The 19,661-nt window shown below is 39.0% G+C and overlaps 1 protein-coding gene across 2 annotated transcripts in view; it reads right to left on the reverse strand.

The window, feature by feature from the left end:
- The window catches only part of LOC135704402 (probable serine/threonine-protein kinase mps1), a 35,238-nt gene that overhangs the window by 808 nt on the left and 14,769 nt on the right, over positions 1-19,661 (reverse strand). For both annotated transcript variants that reach the window (XM_065225849.1, XM_065225848.1), the window contains one exon: positions 11-300. In XM_065225849.1, the coding sequence (XP_065081921.1) occupies positions 11-300 (290 nt within the window). The remainder of the gene's footprint in view (positions 1-10; positions 301-19,661) is intronic.

Genomic DNA, 19,661 nt, shown 5'->3' on the forward strand with positions numbered 1-19,661 from the left:
ATGCTCCTACCCAAACTGTTCTTCCAGTCCATCTTCTAGAACCGGATCTTCCGGTTGAAGTTCTTCGGCATCATAATCAGTGTCGTCCTCCTGACTATCGGGTTTATCTTCGTCCTCCTCACTGCTATTATAGTCGTCATCCGTGTCTTTCTTCTCGCCATCATTGCTGTTCGATGACGACAGGGTGGCGTTGTTACCGTTATTCTTATTATTGCTACTGCTGCCAGTCGCCTTAATTGACTCATCATTGCTGACCGTGCCTCCTACCGATGCAAGCGGTTGCCGTTGCACGTTTTGACCCTGATCAATGAAATGAAAACAACAACAGCAAATATGGTGAGTACAAGTTATAGGGTAGGTGTTCCAGTAATATTTAGTGGTGTACCTATGATAGTTGCGGTATGGGGACTATAACCGGAATAATGGGGGAAAACTAAAGTCCTCTTAGTAAACGTATGGACGTCTGGCACGTGTTTACTAGAGTGTTTTGAGGAAACTCAGATAAGTTTATTTTCCATCGGTAACTCTCCTAAAATAAATTAGATTTGCATAGGGGAAGTGTAGACTGTGAGATCAACCCAAATTTGAGTTCAGTTTACTCATAATTGCAAAAAAATGGAGATCGTAGTGTGCTAAGCCTGAAGAGAGACATGGAAAAATTTCAATCGTCAATGTTTTGCCAAGTTTTTTTTTTCGTGTTTTGTGAAGTTTTAAGTAGCGTTCCTTCAACTATGGTTCGTTTGCTTTATTGGACACCCGGGACTTCTTCAACCGCCGATCATCATCTCCGACCGGTTCGGTCGGCCTCTTGGGACCTAGCAACAATAGCCGTCCCTATTGGTTGTTCTTTTCGGCTCTTTGTGTTTCTTACGAGTTGGTCAGATTCTCCAATTAGCAGCCTCAATCCATTTAACCACAAGTCATCTCCTTTGACCATTTTTGCTGGCATCATCTGGCCGCTCTTTCTTCTTCTTCTTCTTCTTCTTCTTTCCTTTATTTTATCGTCGGTCTCTGTTCCACAATCTAGTGCCAATAACCGACGGACATCGATTGCCATCCATTGACGGCAATCGAATGTGCAGGAAGGCAGCTTCCACACCTGCGTAGGATATCGCACCCATTCAACAACACACATGGGTCGGGACCAACGGCTTTACTTCCCTGCCGAAGAAAGACGTGACCAGGGATTTTTATGCCTCAGACAAAATCCCACCGACCTAGGCTGGGATTGAACCCAGACCCATTGGGGTGAGAAAGCAGTCACGCTTACCACTACACCACCGGCGCCGGCTATCTTGCCGATCAACTGATGGGCCACACAAGAATTTTGGTTTCACCAACACTAATAGCAACAATCAATACGAAACTATCGATTTTGAATTGGCTCACTACTTGACTAGCCTATTCGTCCCAAGCAAATCGATTATCGTACCCCATTCTAGTCGAAATTCTAGTACTACACGGCAAGAAAAATTAAGTTATAAAAAACTCAACGTTAGGTTCTATCATTTGAGGTGTGTCGTTGAGTGAATCAGAAAAGCGGCGTTGGTTAAAATTTACTCAACTTTTGAGTTAAATATAAGTTTATTTTCATTGAGATTGCTCTTATGTGCCTTTAACCATTTCATTTTCACAAGCGTTGATAGACGAGTGGTCAACACACGGGCCCCGTAATCTTAACGTCCATGGTTCGGTTCCAGTCTGCTCCGTTTTATTATTTTTTTGTCAACTTGGTCAACGTGGATTCATGATCAGGATTACTCAAAATTGAGTTTTCTTCTTTAACCTTATTTTACCTAGCCCCACGGAAGCCACGTGATGAGTGAAAGGAACTCAATTTTGGGTACTTTTTTCTTACCGTGTACACTATGTTTGTTTTGATTCACTATGAAAGTTTGACAGATCAAATGAGGGGTTCGTGGATTTTCCTATGTTTCGGGGGGTGCATCGATTAGCTTGGGACCGAAGAGAGTACAAAAGCTGAGCCAAGTCGTTGTGCCAATTTGGTCGTGGCACATTTCGAGTATGAGAGAGTAATTGCAGTTAGCTCAAAAGTGCCTGAGAAAAATGCAAGTACTTCCGCAGATTACCCGAAGTTGCGATAGTGAAGGTATGATCACAGAAAAGCAGACATAACACTCTTAAAACGTTCATAAAAATCGTTTTTAACGGTCAATTTAAATGTTTCTTAGTTGGTAGTATGTACTGCCATTTGTGGTGCACATAATCAATTCCCTAGCGTTTGACGTTTACACACTACAACCCTCTGTTGAGTGTATTGCCCATTAAAGTATATACGACAGATGGCGGTAGGGTTTACAATTATAAATTTTCAATGTGTTGTGTATGCTTGTCTGTGAAATAACATTGAGGTAACGTTAGCATAAATTCAAAACATTGAGAAATATTACGCATCACTTTGAGAAATATTTCACTTCGCAACCGATGAACCATTCTGACGGCCATATGAGTACCCAAGTAACCATATAGTCGCAATATAGCTTGTATATTCTTACTTTGCTTGAGTATGGTTAGTTGGGGAATCTGATGAAACTGTCACTTCTTGAAACTGATCCTTTTCGTATTTCTTTCATTCTCCTTTCGCAAACGGAGCGCTCGATGGACCAGTGACTTTGAACGTGAGCCTCGTCCCAGATCACCATGGCAATTCAATAACATATGGTGGACATCAAACAGACCAAAACATGCGGATTCATATTAGAACCAACCAACCAAGGACGGTCTACGGAAGGAAATTGCCGGTGAAGCACGGAATGAAATACGAAGCGTTAGAGAAAAAGTCCAAGGGATTCCAAAAGAAGCAAATAACGACGGCGGAAGAGCAGAATATGGTGAGAGCTTTCCATTTATTAAAAAAAATATATATATATATATTTATATATCAAAATTACACTAAATAGGGGAAATGATGGCTTCGGCATGACAGACTATTTTCGGCAACCCAAACTGAAACACTATTTTCACTGGATTTTCTTACGAAAAAACTTCGCTGAATGCATGCAAACGATTCTTTATGCTTTCAGCTTCAATTTGACTATATTTTTACCACTGAGAAAAAGCAATCTAGCAAGGTTTTCTTGAAATGCAACACACGCACTACAAATTGTAGCTGATTTCGAGTTGCCGATAATAGAACAGCAGATTTACATGCAGTTCAAATGGAACGGTTGCCGAAGAAAAACTGGTTGCCGACAATACTCGCTCTCACTAGAGAAGATTGGAGCTTTGTAAAAGCGTTTCAAAACAGTTTTTGACAATTCTTTCGACTGAAATTTTTAGAGCAGCTGACAGCAAAAGATTGTAAACAAACCAATACTGCATATGTGTGCGTACCTTAGAGAAAAAGGCTATAGAAAGAAGGTCGCTGCTTAGGTTGCCGATAATACGTAAATTCCCCTACATGCCAGGGTTGAAAAGAATATTTTCGAACCTGGAAGTGTGTATGTATCACCAATATCCATTTGATAACGGTGATGCATACATGCGGGGCTTATTGTGAGTGAAAGTAACCTCGGAATGGGCGTGACTCTCCAGACAATCTGAAATGGGTTGCTGGATCTGCAATAGAGCTATCACCTTCTTACTCCCGGACTAAAGCTGTCTATAATGACCATAAATGCGACATTGTAGAGAGAGTTCTTCCATAATAACACTGCCGGCCAGTGGGGGTTAGAGGGAATACAAACACAAAAAAAAACAACGCTAGGCAGTATCAATTGGCATCTACTTCCATATTATATGACAAAATTACGAACTTTGGTCATGAAAAATGTGAAAACAACATCAAGTCAGTTTGTCCCATCAAGCAAAATAATCGCATATCAGTCCCATCCTGAAATTCAATCGTCCATAGTTCAAGTTAAAGTTCAGCTTTTTGAATTGCCATATGTTTCACTGATATAACAAAACAAGCAAGCTTCATTGCAACTGATTTTAGCTTTAAAAAATTAACAATAAATGAATGCGTGGCCGGGAATAGCGACAGTCATGCTTTTGGTATTCTTGTTTAGATTGAAATTAACTTATCCCAAATCCTCTATGAAGTTCCTTAAATTTGTGAAATGTTCTGCAATTTCTGGAAAGTTGCGTCCACTTCTACGAAGTTTTCTGAACTTGTACTACTACAACTATTTTTTTACCAAGATTGCTGAACTTGTAAATATTTCCTATGTCTCATGCACTGTTCCGGTAAACTGACCGTTTTTTAATCTGAACACTTTTTAATTTGAACCACGTTAATCTGCACATACACACGTTCAAACTATAAATGGTTCAAACGTCATTTAGCTCATGGAATGGAGCAAAGTGAAATGGAACATTGTGAAACGGAACGCAAAATCAAAACAAAACAGCAAATAATAGGACTACCAGACACACGCTTATTTAGTGATGATGATTATAGATACTATAGTTTCCATACACGCTAAGATCAGATAACCCAAATGTAGGTTTATTTTACCCAAATCAGGCGTAAACTGCACAAACTCAGATATGGGTAAATTTTTTAACCCAAATATGGGTAAATTTAAGTCAAATTTGCATAAAAAAAAATCATTTATGGATCATAAGAACCCATATTTGGGTTAAAAAAATTTACCCATATGTGAGTTTGTGCAATTTACGGCCAATCTCGGTAATCTCTTTGTACCGTCTAGGTAAACTGATCTTAGCGTGTAGATAAGCCGAGAGATAAGCGGAGGCACAACAAGTTGTCATAGCAACCATGAAAAATAAATGATCTTACTGGCGTCCGTGAAAAATGATCATGCCATTATAGAGCTCTTCGTTGTGTAGTTTTGTTTTGTTTTGCTTTCTTTTGTGCGCAAAAGTTAAAAATGAAGCGCAAAGCAAATCTTTGCAACAATGATTTTTGAGAAGTGTTTTCCTTCTTCCGTTTTCCGCGAGATAAATAGGAATGTGGAGTGTGGAAAGCGTTTTGTGCTCATAATATTACAATACTTTCCCCGCAAAAAACATCATGATGACGTCATGCTCGTTTGGCTACACTAACTGACAGTTCGTTTGGCTACATTCTACTTTGCCTCCGCTTATCTATGGAATCTATAATATCTATAATGATGATATTTCAAATTCAAAATTAACTTCCACGGTAATTGAGGTAAATAAAGGGTGTCTACGATGAAATTGCCACACTATGAAATTGCTCTAACTTTTTAACCGTTGGGTAGAATTTAATGAAAATTTGGGTGGATTTAGTTCATAGTGCATTATTTACATCCTGCAAGTTTTAAAGTCCTGTGATCAAAACTCGCGGAAATGGAGTCGAAAGAACAGCTCGTGCGTGATAAATCTTGCGCATTCATCACGAGAACAAGGATCTCTCGCATCGTTCCATCGCTAAAACGTTGGGAATCGCGAATTCCACGGTGTCGCGAGTGATTAAGCGGTTCGAAGAACGGTTGACCACCGATCGGAAGCCCAGAAGTGAAGGAAAAAGTATTCCGTACAACACCAAAAATCACAACCGCGTAGTTGGGGCCTTCAACCGAAATCCGAACGCCTCCGTTAGGGATGTGGCTAAGAAGCTGCACCTAAGCCGAAGCCAGAAGGCTAAAACTAAGGCTGGGCTTCGAACGTTCAAGGTACAAAAGGCCCCTAATCGCGACGAGAAGCAGAACAAGTCCGCCAAAACCCGTGCCAGGAAGTTGTACCTCAACATGCTGACGAAAGTTGAATGCTGCATCATGGACGACGAAACATATGTGAAGGCCGACTTCAAATAGATCCCCGGCAACCTGTTTGTCACGGCCAATGATAAGTTCAGCGTTCCGGAGCATGTCCGCACTCAGAAGATGTCCAAATTTGCGAAGAAATTCCTGGTTTGGCAAGCCATCTGCACGTGCGGGAAGCGGAGTGCACCTTTCGTGACCCAGGACACGATGAACGGACAGGTGTACATAAAAGAGTGCCTCCAGAAGCGACTGCTTCCTCTCCTGAAGGCCCACAACGTCCCAACAATCTTCTGGCCGGATTTGGCCTCATGCCACTACTCCAAGGACGTGCTGAAGTGGTATGCGGACAATAAGGTCAATTTCGTGCCGAAAATGTTCAACCCTCCCAACACTCCGGAGCTCCGCCCCATCGAGAAGTACTGGGCGATTATGAAGCAGCACCTTCTTAAACGACCTAAGGTAGTGAAGACAGTCGAGGAACTGAAGAAAGTATGGGTTTACATGCAAAAAACGGTTGATTCACAGGTTGTGCAGAATCTTATGGCCGGGGTTAAGGCCAAGGTGCGGGCATTTGCGTATGGACTGTAAATAAAATACGAGTAAAATGGTAAAATGAAGTTTAATAGTTATTTCTCAATCCCTGAAAATTTGATGGCAATCGGATGAAAACTCGAATTTTGCGAATCAATTTTGTGTGTGGCAATTTCATCGTGGACACCCTTTAGTCCCAAAAAAGAATATTCAAATAATTACGTTGATAGGGTAGAGAACTACTTCGGCCTAAGTGCCTATTTAGGGCCTATCAAGCAGAAAACATAAAATAAATCCATGATTTCGGCGTTAACAGGTAAATTATGCTTTTGGTACGATACTTCAGTTCAAATGCTACCGAACGAAGTCAATTAGAGCGCGTGATATAATTGTTTGCACCCAATATTTTCAAAAACAAATGAAACGCTCCGACCGAATCAATTTTTAACTTCATCCGATTGATCAGTTCACGAAGATTTGCCGCACTCTTCTCTCACCCGTAAGTTTTGACAGTTTTGGGTGGTTTGTTTTGGCTCCCATTCGTTGCTATCTCTTTTACTCAGAAGCAAAATGATAGGGAGCAAAAAGTGAGGTTAGGGACCGTGCACTGATCTATAGGCCCAAGAGAATTCATTGGCGTTTCAATGCGTTACCCTAATAAAAATAACCATAAAAGAGAGCTTAACGATGTGTTCGGGGTATCATCCAAACCATTTGTGAGATAGTTTACCCATCCGGGATACAGTTCGTTTATGGTATTTGTTTATTAGGGAAGGCCGAGTTTAGAATCCGTAGGCCGAGTTTGGCGTTAAGAAGCAGTGTTAGACTTTGTTTCTCTTTATAAAATCTTATGGTACGTACGGAAAGGTTAATAAATTTAGAAGTCATCAGTAATAATAACATTCCGTTTGGTGCTAAACTACGCTAGATTAAGAAATACTATATGCGGGTTGTGCTTAATAGGCCGGAAATGGGGTAGTTAACCCTTCTAGTTTATAGGTATAACAGAATTTATTATGTAGATTAATGATTGGTAAATACAGGTAAATACTAGTAATCCTATATACAGAGATTCACGGAAATATTATCAGACGATTTGGCAACGTGATTTGTTTTTTTTTTTACAAAAGCTACAAACACTTTCCGCGGAGTAAAATGTTCCAGCTTTGTGCGTGACTTTATCGTTGCTTACTCTACGAGTTTGTTTGTTTACGTTGTTTGAATTCGTAGTGAACTGGTGAACCATTTTGCCAAGTTTTGCAATAACCGTGGTCGTAGAAGTACAACGAAGTGTAGCAATTGACCACTTTGTCACGCAGTTTTGGCGTGAGTTTCTACCAGCGATTTCACAAAACTGGACTAACTAATTTCAATCTATTTTATGAAACGCACAAATGTTGGCTATTTTTCTCGTGGTCCTAGAAGAAAAAAATGTTTTATTTCAATGTTCGAAAAAATAATGTTTTATTTCAATGTTCGACTGGTAGTAAACATCATTTTAACTACTCGAATGAAGTGGTTAATTAGTGTTTTTAAAAATTACCGAAAAACGCTGAACTTCTCAAAAAATTACTGAAGTTTTGCGGACTACGGTTTTTTTCCCTAGTGGATTCTATGCGGTATCTAGTTAAACCACTTCGAGCACACGCAATTGCATTTTGCTAAAAAAAACAGAAATATTGCTTTCAGTCTTATTGCGCACTTCATACTCTATCTACGATGCAGGAAATATTGTGTTTTGCTGTGGCTAGCTGCGCGTACGCTGAGTAGATAGAAAGAAGATTTATCACGATTTTGAAGATTTTCTGCAAAAAGATGATGTGCGATGCAAGTAGATGCAAGAAATGAAAGAAGATTTATTCGCTAGTGTGAGATTTTTTGAGCATCTAGAATTGAGATTTAGAAGTGTCGCCCCCCTCGCAAATGAACGCGTTTTAACTTGTTAAAAAGGGTGTTCGAATTTTCCTCTAATTATCTTGGTGTCTTCGGTGCACTAATTTCTTATGATACAAGCAATAAGTGCTCCGAAAACACCAAAATGATTTAACGGAATTGTGTACTTTTATCACACTTTTTTGCATTTTTGGGGCTGTCCAGTTACAGATGCAATCAGCAATATAAACCGAACTGAAAAATCTATGAAAACTATCCATTCACAATTTATTATATTATTGTTAATTATGCTATAAACTCTCTCATCTTAACAAACGTATTTTACTGTTATATATATATTTTTTTCTTTTATAAACGTTTTGTTTAAATTTATTTCACCCCGATTACAATACTTTTCAACTCAATAAGAAACCTTCTAAACATTTTCTAATCAGAACGCTCGTTTGGCTCCCATTTTGACAGTTCTCGTTGCTCGATTGGCTCAAAATGGCCGCTCCCGCGATTCTCTATATATAGGATTACTAGTAAATGCCTGAGTGGTGCGAAGTCACTCGAAATGGTTGTCAAAAAAATCCAACTGGTGCTGTCAAAAAAATTCAACCTTCAGGACCAACACCAAGCTTACGTCTTTTAAACAAATTTGTTCGACAGATAAAGTATTACCACAAACGAAGTGACAGACGGAGCGGCTCGAAAACTTTGGTGACGCACCTGCTATTGCAATTTTTCAGTGTACCACATGGCAACACCACTACTACTGGATTGTACCACATGGCAACACTAAATGTACTAGAATGTTTTGGTTCTATCTCTTTCACTCTACTCTAAACTGAAATGCATAAAAAAATGACAAAATGATACACTCTTTGCACACTGTCAAAGATCATATTGCACACAAAATCAACTATGTTCATATCAAAATAAAAATACTAGCCCATCTAATGGCTGATTGCACAAGCTTCTAAGAAAATTCTATTACAGCGAACCACATTATTTTAATGGATTTCTTCGCCAGTTAGTCGTCTGTCACTTCGTTTGTGGTATTACGATCAACACTTAATTTTTTACCCCTTAAATTAAATTGTAACTTAATAAAACAAGTGTATATTAAAGGCTGGCCAAATGTATTAAATCTTCATAGGTTTCGATTAATTAAGTACGATTAATTCATTGTAATAAACACTACTGATTGTAAACATTCTCAACAAAGAAAACTTAAACATCAAAATAAACGGGTCTGCAGGAAAGCAGCAAAAGCATTTTCAACCGTGTGATTTGATACTGATCAGTTTCTAACTTGATAACCACTTTAAAACTTATTCCGAACTTTACAAAATATTGGCTCAATTAAGCAATTGTAAACAAATAATAAGAAAGTCACGAACGAGTCTTAATTTGTGAGCGTTGTGAGAGGATGCAAACAAGGACAATAAAATTAATATTTTTCAAGCAAACTAACTTGAAAATTTAATGTTATCGACTCCGTTTCACTCGGGTAAAAGCCAATCGCCAATCTACATTAACAATTTACAAATAACACATTTTCAAGAAAAAACATTGAATATGTCTCACAGTAAAACATCGTTGCTAAAACATTACCGCCATTTGTTGAGTGCACTGTGTTTGGAAGTACGCTGAACAGATGGCGGTAGTGTGTAAACGCAAGGGAATTGAATATGCGCGCCACAGGTGGCGGTACTACCAACTACGATACTTTTAAATTGACCGCTAAATGCTTGTTCGATGAACAACTTGCGAGAGTTATGTCTCCTTTGTATGTGGTACTAGGATTAAACCACTTTTCCAAATAAGTTACCCTTACTGCCATAAACGGACCTTATCAGAACTTACAAACGCTGGTATAGCCGTTGTTCAGCTGTACCAATGAATGTATGGGAAAAAAGTGACTCTCGAATTTTCAGAACGGTGCATGTTCAAAATGTTTATTGCCTCTAAAAAAGACCCTGTGCAAAATTTGGGCTTAATCGAACGTGATTTAAGGTGGTGTAAAATTCACAAAATTTGATTTTTTTTTGAAAATCGAAAAATTGCCCAAGGAGAGGGCTTGGTTACCCAAGGTTTTCGATATTCAAAAACTCAAACTTTACCGATTTTCCGCCACCCAAATTTTGCACAGGGTCTTTTATCGAGGCAATGAATATTTTGCACATTTGCCGTTTTGAAAACTCTGTAACAGTAGGGTAGATGGCAAGGCGGAAATAGCAGAAAACAGCAGATAAATTCACTAAACTATAGTTATTTTTCCAGCAGAATGTTTTCGAACTATGTCCGCAAAATCGGCAAGCTCCTCAACGAACTACCCTTTCGGAAACCCTTTCGCTTAAGCGCCAGTACGATAAATCGTACTGCGAGAGGGCGTGTTCAAATACCGTACCCGGTTAGTACTCTCAGGGCAGGTCAGGTAAGAACTACCAAAAATTACCGGCAAAACCCAAAACGCGAATAAAACCAAAATCTCCTGATATAGGCTAGATTCTTCCACTGATCAACCCAGCGGTCGACAAGGAAATGTGAAGCAAGGACTAAACTTTGACACTCAATTTATTCTAGGGGTTTTTGCCCTAAGGCCCTAAACGTGCACGTTTTTCTAATATAAAATTGGCTCGATCAAACCTGGTTTTTGCTGCTGCAGTTACCGTTGCCGACGGTGTTCGCTGTTGACGCCGCGATCGCCGACGTAGATGGTGTCACTCGATGAAACACGTGGGCGTAGTTCGACTTGGTCGCCGCCAAGGAACTACTCGGAGCCACACGGGGTACGCGGAGATCTGGAAGCGTGGGGTGCCTGGTATGACTACGTTTCGCACACTAGTTTGTGGTCTGGTAGCGTAGCGTTCCGGATACCACTCAGTCGATGGTGCGACTATCGCCACCGCTTGATTTCGTCGTCACACAAACGGTCGGGGCCTAGTTCGACTCGGACGCCGCCGAGGAACTACTCGGAGCCGCACGTTACGCTCGGTATGACCACGAAGATGGTGACTAGAGCCCAATAAAAAAAAAACCTTCGTCTGAAGGTTCTTCGCTATAGCCTTTTAGGCTTCACTATGTTCCACTTGTGGCAAATGTCTAAAGCACACACGGTATTCTCTACTGGTGGTACAATAATACTTTTACAGCAAATCTGCTTAACAATCCGACCGCTCGCACAGGTCTCACCGGACAGAAATGTAGCTCACATCAGGACAATTATCTTCCACTTCGTGGGTAAGAGAATTGATAAGAATTCTTACTTACTGTCCTGCTCTGATTGGGTAAAAAAACAACCTACGATGTTGCACTTCACAAATTTAAATTGTGAAACACTAATATTTAGCACAACCATCAAAAAAGTAGTACGATCCAAGGCTAATCTACGGGAGTTCTCAATTTCTGTTGTACCCGTTTTTACGTGTTCAGTTTCAACACCGACCGCTCTGCTCGTAGCGGCGCTGCCATCACTTATCGGTTACGTTTCATTGGCACCCTATTATGCATATCCAAAAACGCATAGTAAATTCACCGACAAACCGACATGACACTTAATTCTGACTAATGCCCGAAAATCTTAAACGACCGATTTAAATGTGAAGTGATCAGAACTGTCAAAACCACAGGATTTTTTGATCTAGATAAAAATAATTTGTCCAGAATAGATCAGACACGAACCAATTCATAACTTTTGCATGCGGGTTCATGGCTTAGCTAAATATTTCCCACGAACACGGAGCCAGATGTCAGTAGTGTGTTTTGGTCAGAAATGTTATTGTTTTTGCTATGGTCATTCGTGTCGGTTTGTCGGTGGTACATTGCCAATGGTATTAGTAAGTAGAAATTTTTAAATTTTTATGTATCAGATAGATTCGTAATGGAAGATTAAGTGAACTTTTTCCATTTAAAAATGTCAACGATAATTAGTAATGCTACAATGTGGATCCAGTTTTTTTAAGTGCATTTAGCCAGCTATTTTTGAAAACAAATATTGGCATCCCTGCTCACACGTGTCTTACCGATCATGTGTGTCTGCTGTGCTTCTCATTATCCTCTATTTATTTTTCAAACAATTATAAATAACTTGACTTGAGCTAATCAACCGTATACAAATTAAATAAAAAGTATTAATACTATGAAGAATCGTCCATTTCATCTCTTGAGAAAAACAAAACAACTTTTTCTACCAATACAATACAACTGTAGGTGGACATTGACATTGACGAACACAGTTCAATCGTCGCTGATCGTCTTGCGTTCCAGTTGCTTGACCGCGTGGTGTCTGTTGCAGTTGTTTACTGTGCAATCCTTCAATGACACATTACAACTCGACCTGAACAGGAAAAACAAGATTGCATGCTGATGAATACCCGGGTACAGGGGACTAGCAAAACCAGAGCAAAATAATATCAAATTTAACTATCTTAGTATGTTAGGTTATTTTATTATGTTATCAGCTATCAAAGCATAATTTGATATTGATATGATATTTCGGTATCATGAATTTAAGAGTTAAATTTGATCCGATAGCAGAATAAGCTGTTAATATGTCATTGATTAGTTTAAACAACATACCAATAGTTTGATGGGAAATAATTGGCGAATCAAAGCAAAGCCAAAACTGGTCATGCGACGCCTAGTTTTCAGGTCCGCAATTACAAAAATGATGATGTACTGAAAAAAATTACATGCAATTCGACAGATATCAAACCGTCATTATCATTGTCACCCACTCGCCATCTGTGAGTCAATCGTCACTTTGATTCTTCAATAGAAACATGTGATTTTAATTTGCTATGATTTTTGCTATTCTTTAGATATGGCAACAACTAACTTTGCTGTTATGTCAGTTATGGTCCCATAGATTTTTTGATGTTATGTTTGATGTTTCACCTCTTATATCAATAGAAATTTCCCCAATTTTAATAGAAAAACTTGCTATTGGCTTGATATTCTCGTTTACTCGGGTAATAATGTCATGAGAGAGCAGAGAGTGAAACTTTACGCTATACCTACACCTCATTAGCCTGATCGTCCAAACAACTCCAGACATAGCAAGAGATAATGGAACGATTAAAACCAATAATGTGACTTACCGGGCTTTTGGAAACCGCATCGTCTATCTGTTTGTCTAGCGAGCCAGTGCAAGTGCCCTTTTCAGTTGCACTGTTATGACTTGACTTTGAAGAGAGATTTACTGCCGATGGATGTTGCGGCTGGCTACCTTTTTTCACGTAACGACAAAACTGGGAAAGACCAAGTCCCCTATCCGATTATGGGAAAACACGATAGTCGTGAAATACCTAGCCCATCGACCTGTGCTGTGATCGTTGGGCTCTTGTTGAGAAAGACAGCTATTTATATTTCTACACGGAAGCTTATTAGGTGGCACTGGTGGGTTCAACTAAAGTTCATTCGGAATGGGTGATCAATAATCCACAAGCAGGTTGTGCGGTGCTACTTCGTGCATTTATAGCTTTTTTATGTCGTATGTGAAACAAAGATCGTCAATATCCCATTCGCAAATCTTAACATTTTCCCATATAGCAAAATCCTGACATTTTTCTCAAGACTCAGAATCAGTTTGTCGAGTGACCTACGAAAAAACTGGAACCAGGGATCGTCAGCTGCGCAGCAAGGTGTTGAGGTGTGTGTTAAAGCCAACCTCGGTCTTTCGATCCGAGATGTGGCCAGAAGGTACAACGCCAACTTTCAAACGGTGTAGAACGTCCTTGCCAGGGAAGGTCGTACAAAGCCAGTAAACATCCGAACCGGCACATGAAGCAGAAATCCGGACCAAAAAGCATGCAAGGTTCTTGTACGACCGTGTTTTGACGAAACACAAGGGCTGCACTTTGATCGATGACGAAACATACGTCAAACTCGATTTTAAGCAGCTTCCCGGTCAAAAGTTTTACATCGCGACTGGAAGTGGGTATGTGCCGGGAAGATTCAAGTTCGACAAGTTCGCGAAGAAGGCCATGATTTGGCAAGCGATTTGCAGTTGTGGCCTGAAAACGGAACCATTCGTCACATCCTCGACGATGACATCCCAAGTTAACATCGAAGAATGCCTGAAAAAGCGTGTATGGCCGTTAATCCGCAAGCATATGGGCAAAGTCATCTATTGGCCCGATTTGGCCAGGTGCCACTACTCCAAGGTGGTTCTGGAGTGGTATGGTGCCAACAAGATGTCCCCAAGCTAATGAATCCTCCGAATTGCCCGGAATTTCGACCAATCGAAAAATACTGGGCGATTTCAAAGCAGCGTCTTTGACGAAGCGGCGGGGCAGTCAAGGACATCCAGCAAATGCGGGCAAAATGGAAGAAAGGTGCTGATTTCGTGTCCGTTTCCACTGTGCGGGCGCTGATGGGCTCCATCAAGAGGAAGGTTCGAGTTTCATAATTTCGAAAAGTTGCATTTTAGCTGTAATGAGTATTTCGGCTTCGAAATCAATTAAAAACGAATTTTCTTAAAGTCTAATCAAAAAGTGGTCTTCAGCAAAGTTGTAGATGATAAAATTTCACATGTGCGCAGATAGCAAGCTTTTCCGTAACTTATTATGGTGAAGTGCTAGGACGTTAATAACATAAAATTTACTTTTCCCATAGTAATTCCCATATAAAATTCAATGGTCCAGTGCAGTATGAGTTCGCATCCAAATATACTCAACTGTTGGCAGAACTATCAGGACCTGATTTATAATAAACTGATGGAGAAAAATCAATATTTTAAACTACCCTAATGTACATTCTTTAAGATTTTTTAAGCTGAGTTTTTACAGATGTTAAGGGACCTTCTTCGAAATCAATGAAAATTCGTGGAAGCTATGACTTAAGAGATCAGGAAGTTGCATAGAATTTTAAATTTATTATATAACATCAGGGAACAGAAAATAAACGAAATTCTTAAAAATATATAGTATAGTAGTTCAGCGGTATTTGTACAAGTTGGACGAATTAAATAGAAAATCGAGAAACTTCACAAAACTTCTTTGAAGAGCAAGGAATTGTGTAGAAGTTCAGAGAACTCCATAGAAGCTCTGCTAGATTTTCGCGAATTTCATGGATTTCAGGGAGTTTTGTAGATGGAAATATTCAGAGGTGGGCACAATTCCGCTAATCCGATAACAGCTAATTCGCAGAGTTAACATTGTTGTTAGCAGTTAGCGCTTGCGCTAGTTTTTAAAACTGTTAGCGCTTTTGTTAGCATCTGCTAAATAGACCGCTAATTTCATTCAGAAATCATAAAAAAAAATCTTACACTACTGACGGGCATACCTGCGATAGCTAACGATAAAAATCTAAAGCTGCAGATAATAAAGAAACTATTCTGTTCACCCTGCTTACTGCTGCGTTAGAGTGAGAAACATAGAAATGACGGTTGTTGTCAGACCGTTTTGACGTTTAATCGTCCTTCTCTATCTAGCACACGGTGATGCATGAATTCAATATTATCCCACTAATCAGCTTCCCTCTTGCTCGCACATCTCCAATTTAGATGGTGCAGTATAAAGAGCCTGAACTTATAAAAAGACGACATCTTATCCATTTGACAGGTCTTCTGCTCGATTGGAATGACTTTTCCTATGACTTTGACAGATAATCGATTGTTCCAATTTTGACACGCCGTCTCTTTATAAATTCAGGCTCTTTAGTGCAGTAGTGTGCGCCAATTAAACGTCAAAAGCTCGACTCAAATTCAGTGTTCTTTTGTTTTGTTCGAGTTATTCATTCCTCGAGTAACATTTGAAATAGGCCTATGTCCAAAACGTAAACAAATCGGGTTTTGATACCATTCTTTAGCACCGCTTGATAGCTACTAATCATGTAGGAAAGTCCGCATAATCGAGAAAAATCATTAAAAATAACTAGATTTTCGAAACGAAATTTTTCAATTCATTAATAGGCCCGCACGCTAAAACGGCCAACCATGCATTTATTTCATTTCATTGATAGGCCTAGTGACGTAGAAGGGTCGATGATTGAAAATTTTCAAACCAAAGCTAGGCCCTACTGCTTGAGGCAGAGCCGATGATTTGTTTTGAATTTATTTGACGTTGCGAAAAGGCTTAGCGAAGGGCGTACCATTTCTGATGACAAGCACAACGGCTTAACAAAAAGGGTCTATCAATTGAAAGATTCTCTAAAAGGCTTATTAATTTATGAAATTAAATTGTTATCGACTTTCATATATTTTTGAAAGGTTTTCACATATTTTGGATGTTGTATGCTGAGATACAGTTACTATTGTTATTGTGAACAATATAAATGCCTAAAATATTTCAAGAGCAAATTTTCATTATGTCGTAAGTAACATTCGCACCAATCCGAGAAAAATAAAGTTTTGTTTTGATGACCGAAAAGTTATTCCTATTTCCAAGTAAACACATATAATCTCATAGTGATAGCAATGTTTAACATATTTAGCAGGTTTTTAATCATACAAATGCAAATCGCTAGCTTTCATGCTAAAAATACTGGTTTTTGAGTCAAAAGTTATTATAAGTCGTTTGGTGGCCCCTGTTGTTACTTAAGTCAAAGTGTATTTACCAGGATATTCGGGAGAATTATCAATTACGTCTCCTTACGTGCAGCCCATTCATCATTTTAGGACCACCGAAATCATCTTAGCAACAAACAGTTCGATTTATTCACTTTAATAATGAGAAAGCGAAATGACGAACGTACACTTTTCACGGGTTTCTCAGCACTGTTACTTAAGTCAAACGGCATCTCCATAGAAATTGGGTGACTTAAGTAACATCGAAAACTATTTTGATCGGAAGGTGATTACGTCAAAAAGCAATTTGACTGGTAAATAAATTTAAAAATGGGATTTGATCCTATATTCGTACAGTATATAGTGTAATAGCAGGAGAATCGATTGACACTGATAGCTCGACTTTGTTTACCTTTGTTACATTCGACGTAATGGAAATTTGCTCTTGATTTCAATTTTCTTATATATGAATTGAATTGTGGCGGAAAAATTTAAAATTCATTTTCTGGTTTGTTTACGTTTTGGACATAGGCCCATTTCAAATGTTACTATAGATTTCAGGTTCTGATCAATGAAAATGATTTTGTTTTCGATAATAAGCTATTTTACGTGACGTCTTGATGACAGTTCCTGGCGGGCCACTCGAACGCGCTCGAGGCATTGTTATTGTTTACGTCTGATGTTTTTGTTTTGATTTTGGTCGTGGTATGTCAACAAATCGGCCCGCTGGTAAACGTTAAAATAGGTAAACAGAAAAAAAAAACAGCTGACTCGAAACGTCTCGTAAAATGCCTTATACGTACTGAACACGGCGAATGAGAACAACCCAAATTTGAGTTTAGTTCACTCATAATCGCCAAAAATGCAGGAACTCAGCGATGAGTAAAATTTGTCTCATGGTTTCCTGTGGAAAACCTAAAAAATCTGCCGGAAAATGAAGAAATTGACATAAATTTTATTCAGTCTCGGAGTAGTACCAATAGACTGACTGAATCCAATATTTACTTTTCTCAAATTCGGGAATTTTTCCCTGGAAAATCCTGGAAAAACTTGGGAAAACATGAGGCAAATTTACTCATCGCTGAATTCCTGCACTTTTGGCGATTATGAGTGAACTAAATTCAAATGTGGGTCGTTCTCATTCGCCGTGAACGTATCACTTAAAGCAGGAACCATGGCAGCAGCATCAGTAGAACGTGACGTCGATCGAAATTCGTGGCCGTATCTCAGTAGTTATTTTGCATTTCACGCAGTAGATAACACCAACTGTCTGCAGTACCGTTGCGTTCTCAGCCTGCCGAAACTAGTTCCAAAAAAATGCCAGACCACTAGTTTATTCAACCTGAAATCACACATCAAACGAATCCATCCCGGATGCATCAACAAATGTGATGAATGTATCAAATTAGGTTCATCTCGTGGCCGTGGAAAACATGCCATCAGCAGTGCATCTGCCAATATGTCGAAGCTAACCTCAGCCTCGGTCTCACCTGGTTCGTTTCTGCAAAAGGAGCCAATCGGCCGTGGATAGCAAAACTGTCGATCTATGCGTGTGCAATATGATTCCACTTCACGTAGTGGAACCAGAAACCTTCGTCAGCCTAGTGAAGACTTTGAATCCTAGCAAATCTACGATGTCTCGACGTACACTGGGCAGTGCTGAGATTTGCCATTGTCATTGACAGACTTTTGCGCGATATTGACAAAATTGTTTTTCACATAGTCACTCATAGACTTGATCCTCAAAAAAAAAAAACTTTGTCAAAATATCTTTCATCAATGATAAAGATTCACCTGGTAACAAAAAGTGAAATTTCGTGCATTCTGAGTCATATTACTGTTATCCCAGCAGTTCAGGATGAAGACGCTTGTTCTTTTTAGCCATAGAGGTAACTCTAAGACTAGAAGGTCCCGAAGAAACGTGCTCAACTTTTTAACTCAACTCTGGTACTATCTTCGGTCCCAAGCTAATCGATGCACCCTTCGAAGCATAGGAAAATTCATGGACCCCTCATTTTATCTATCAAATTTTCATAGCGAATCAAAACAAACATAGTTTAGTACTAGAATGTCGACTATAATGGGATACGTTAATCGATTTGCTTGGGACCAATAGGCTAGTCAAGTAGTGAGCCAATTTAAAATCTTTCGTTTCCACCGGTTGCTTTAACGGCTCCATGTAGTTGTTTTGCTCAAGCTATTTAAATTCGTCAAAATGTTCGTCACTGACAGCATTGACACTTTTCAAATAGACCAATCTATACATTGATCGATTCTCTTTATCGACTCTCTCTTTCGTTAATAACTTGGTGGCTTTCACATTTCAAGCCAATTCTTCTGCATAGTCTGTTAAAAGAAAGTATTATTATGCGTATTAGACGATAAGAACAGCTTGACATGTTTTTGGAGCTGAGTTATTAATGAAAGAGAGAGTCGATGAAGAGAATCGATCAATGTAGATTGGTCTATTTGAAAGGTGAAAGTATGAATTTTCTATATAATCTTCCCTGAACTATATTGGAATTTAATACGAATTATTTTAAGGTTTCACCTGGAATCAGAAGATTATCAGAATCTCATTTAAATTATCCCACAATATTTGATGTTTTTAAACCTGGGATAATTTTTTTTTTCAAAGGCCTACATTTTGAATTATAATCTTTGATACACAATCTTGAAAATTTCACCAAGTTTAATTTTTTGCGAGATCTAGAATGTTAGCATGTTTCAGAATCTCAAAAAAAGAAATCAATCCTCAGAATTTTAAAATGTTCATACGTTTGATAGTCTTGAATATTCTTCTTATTCCGTAGTAGTTTCAAAGTCCAATTCAACCATCAGCAAAAGACTAGTTTCGGTCCCACAATCAATGCAATTCTATGCAGTAGCACATGTTTCCACCGTCCATCAACTGGATTTACATCACTGCGAGTGGTTTACGGATGATACGCTTTCCGTAAATCTTATTTGCGACACTAAATTGGCCGTGTGCTGCATAAATATGACTGCACCACGCAGTGTCGGTCGTC

The sequence above is a fragment of the Ochlerotatus camptorhynchus genome, unplaced genomic scaffold, assembly GCF_037179485.1.
Source record: "Ochlerotatus camptorhynchus isolate MF236.1 unplaced genomic scaffold, CSIRO-AGI_Acam_v1.1 ptg000239l, whole genome shotgun sequence".
NCBI lineage: Eukaryota > Metazoa > Arthropoda > Insecta > Diptera > Culicidae > Ochlerotatus > Ochlerotatus camptorhynchus.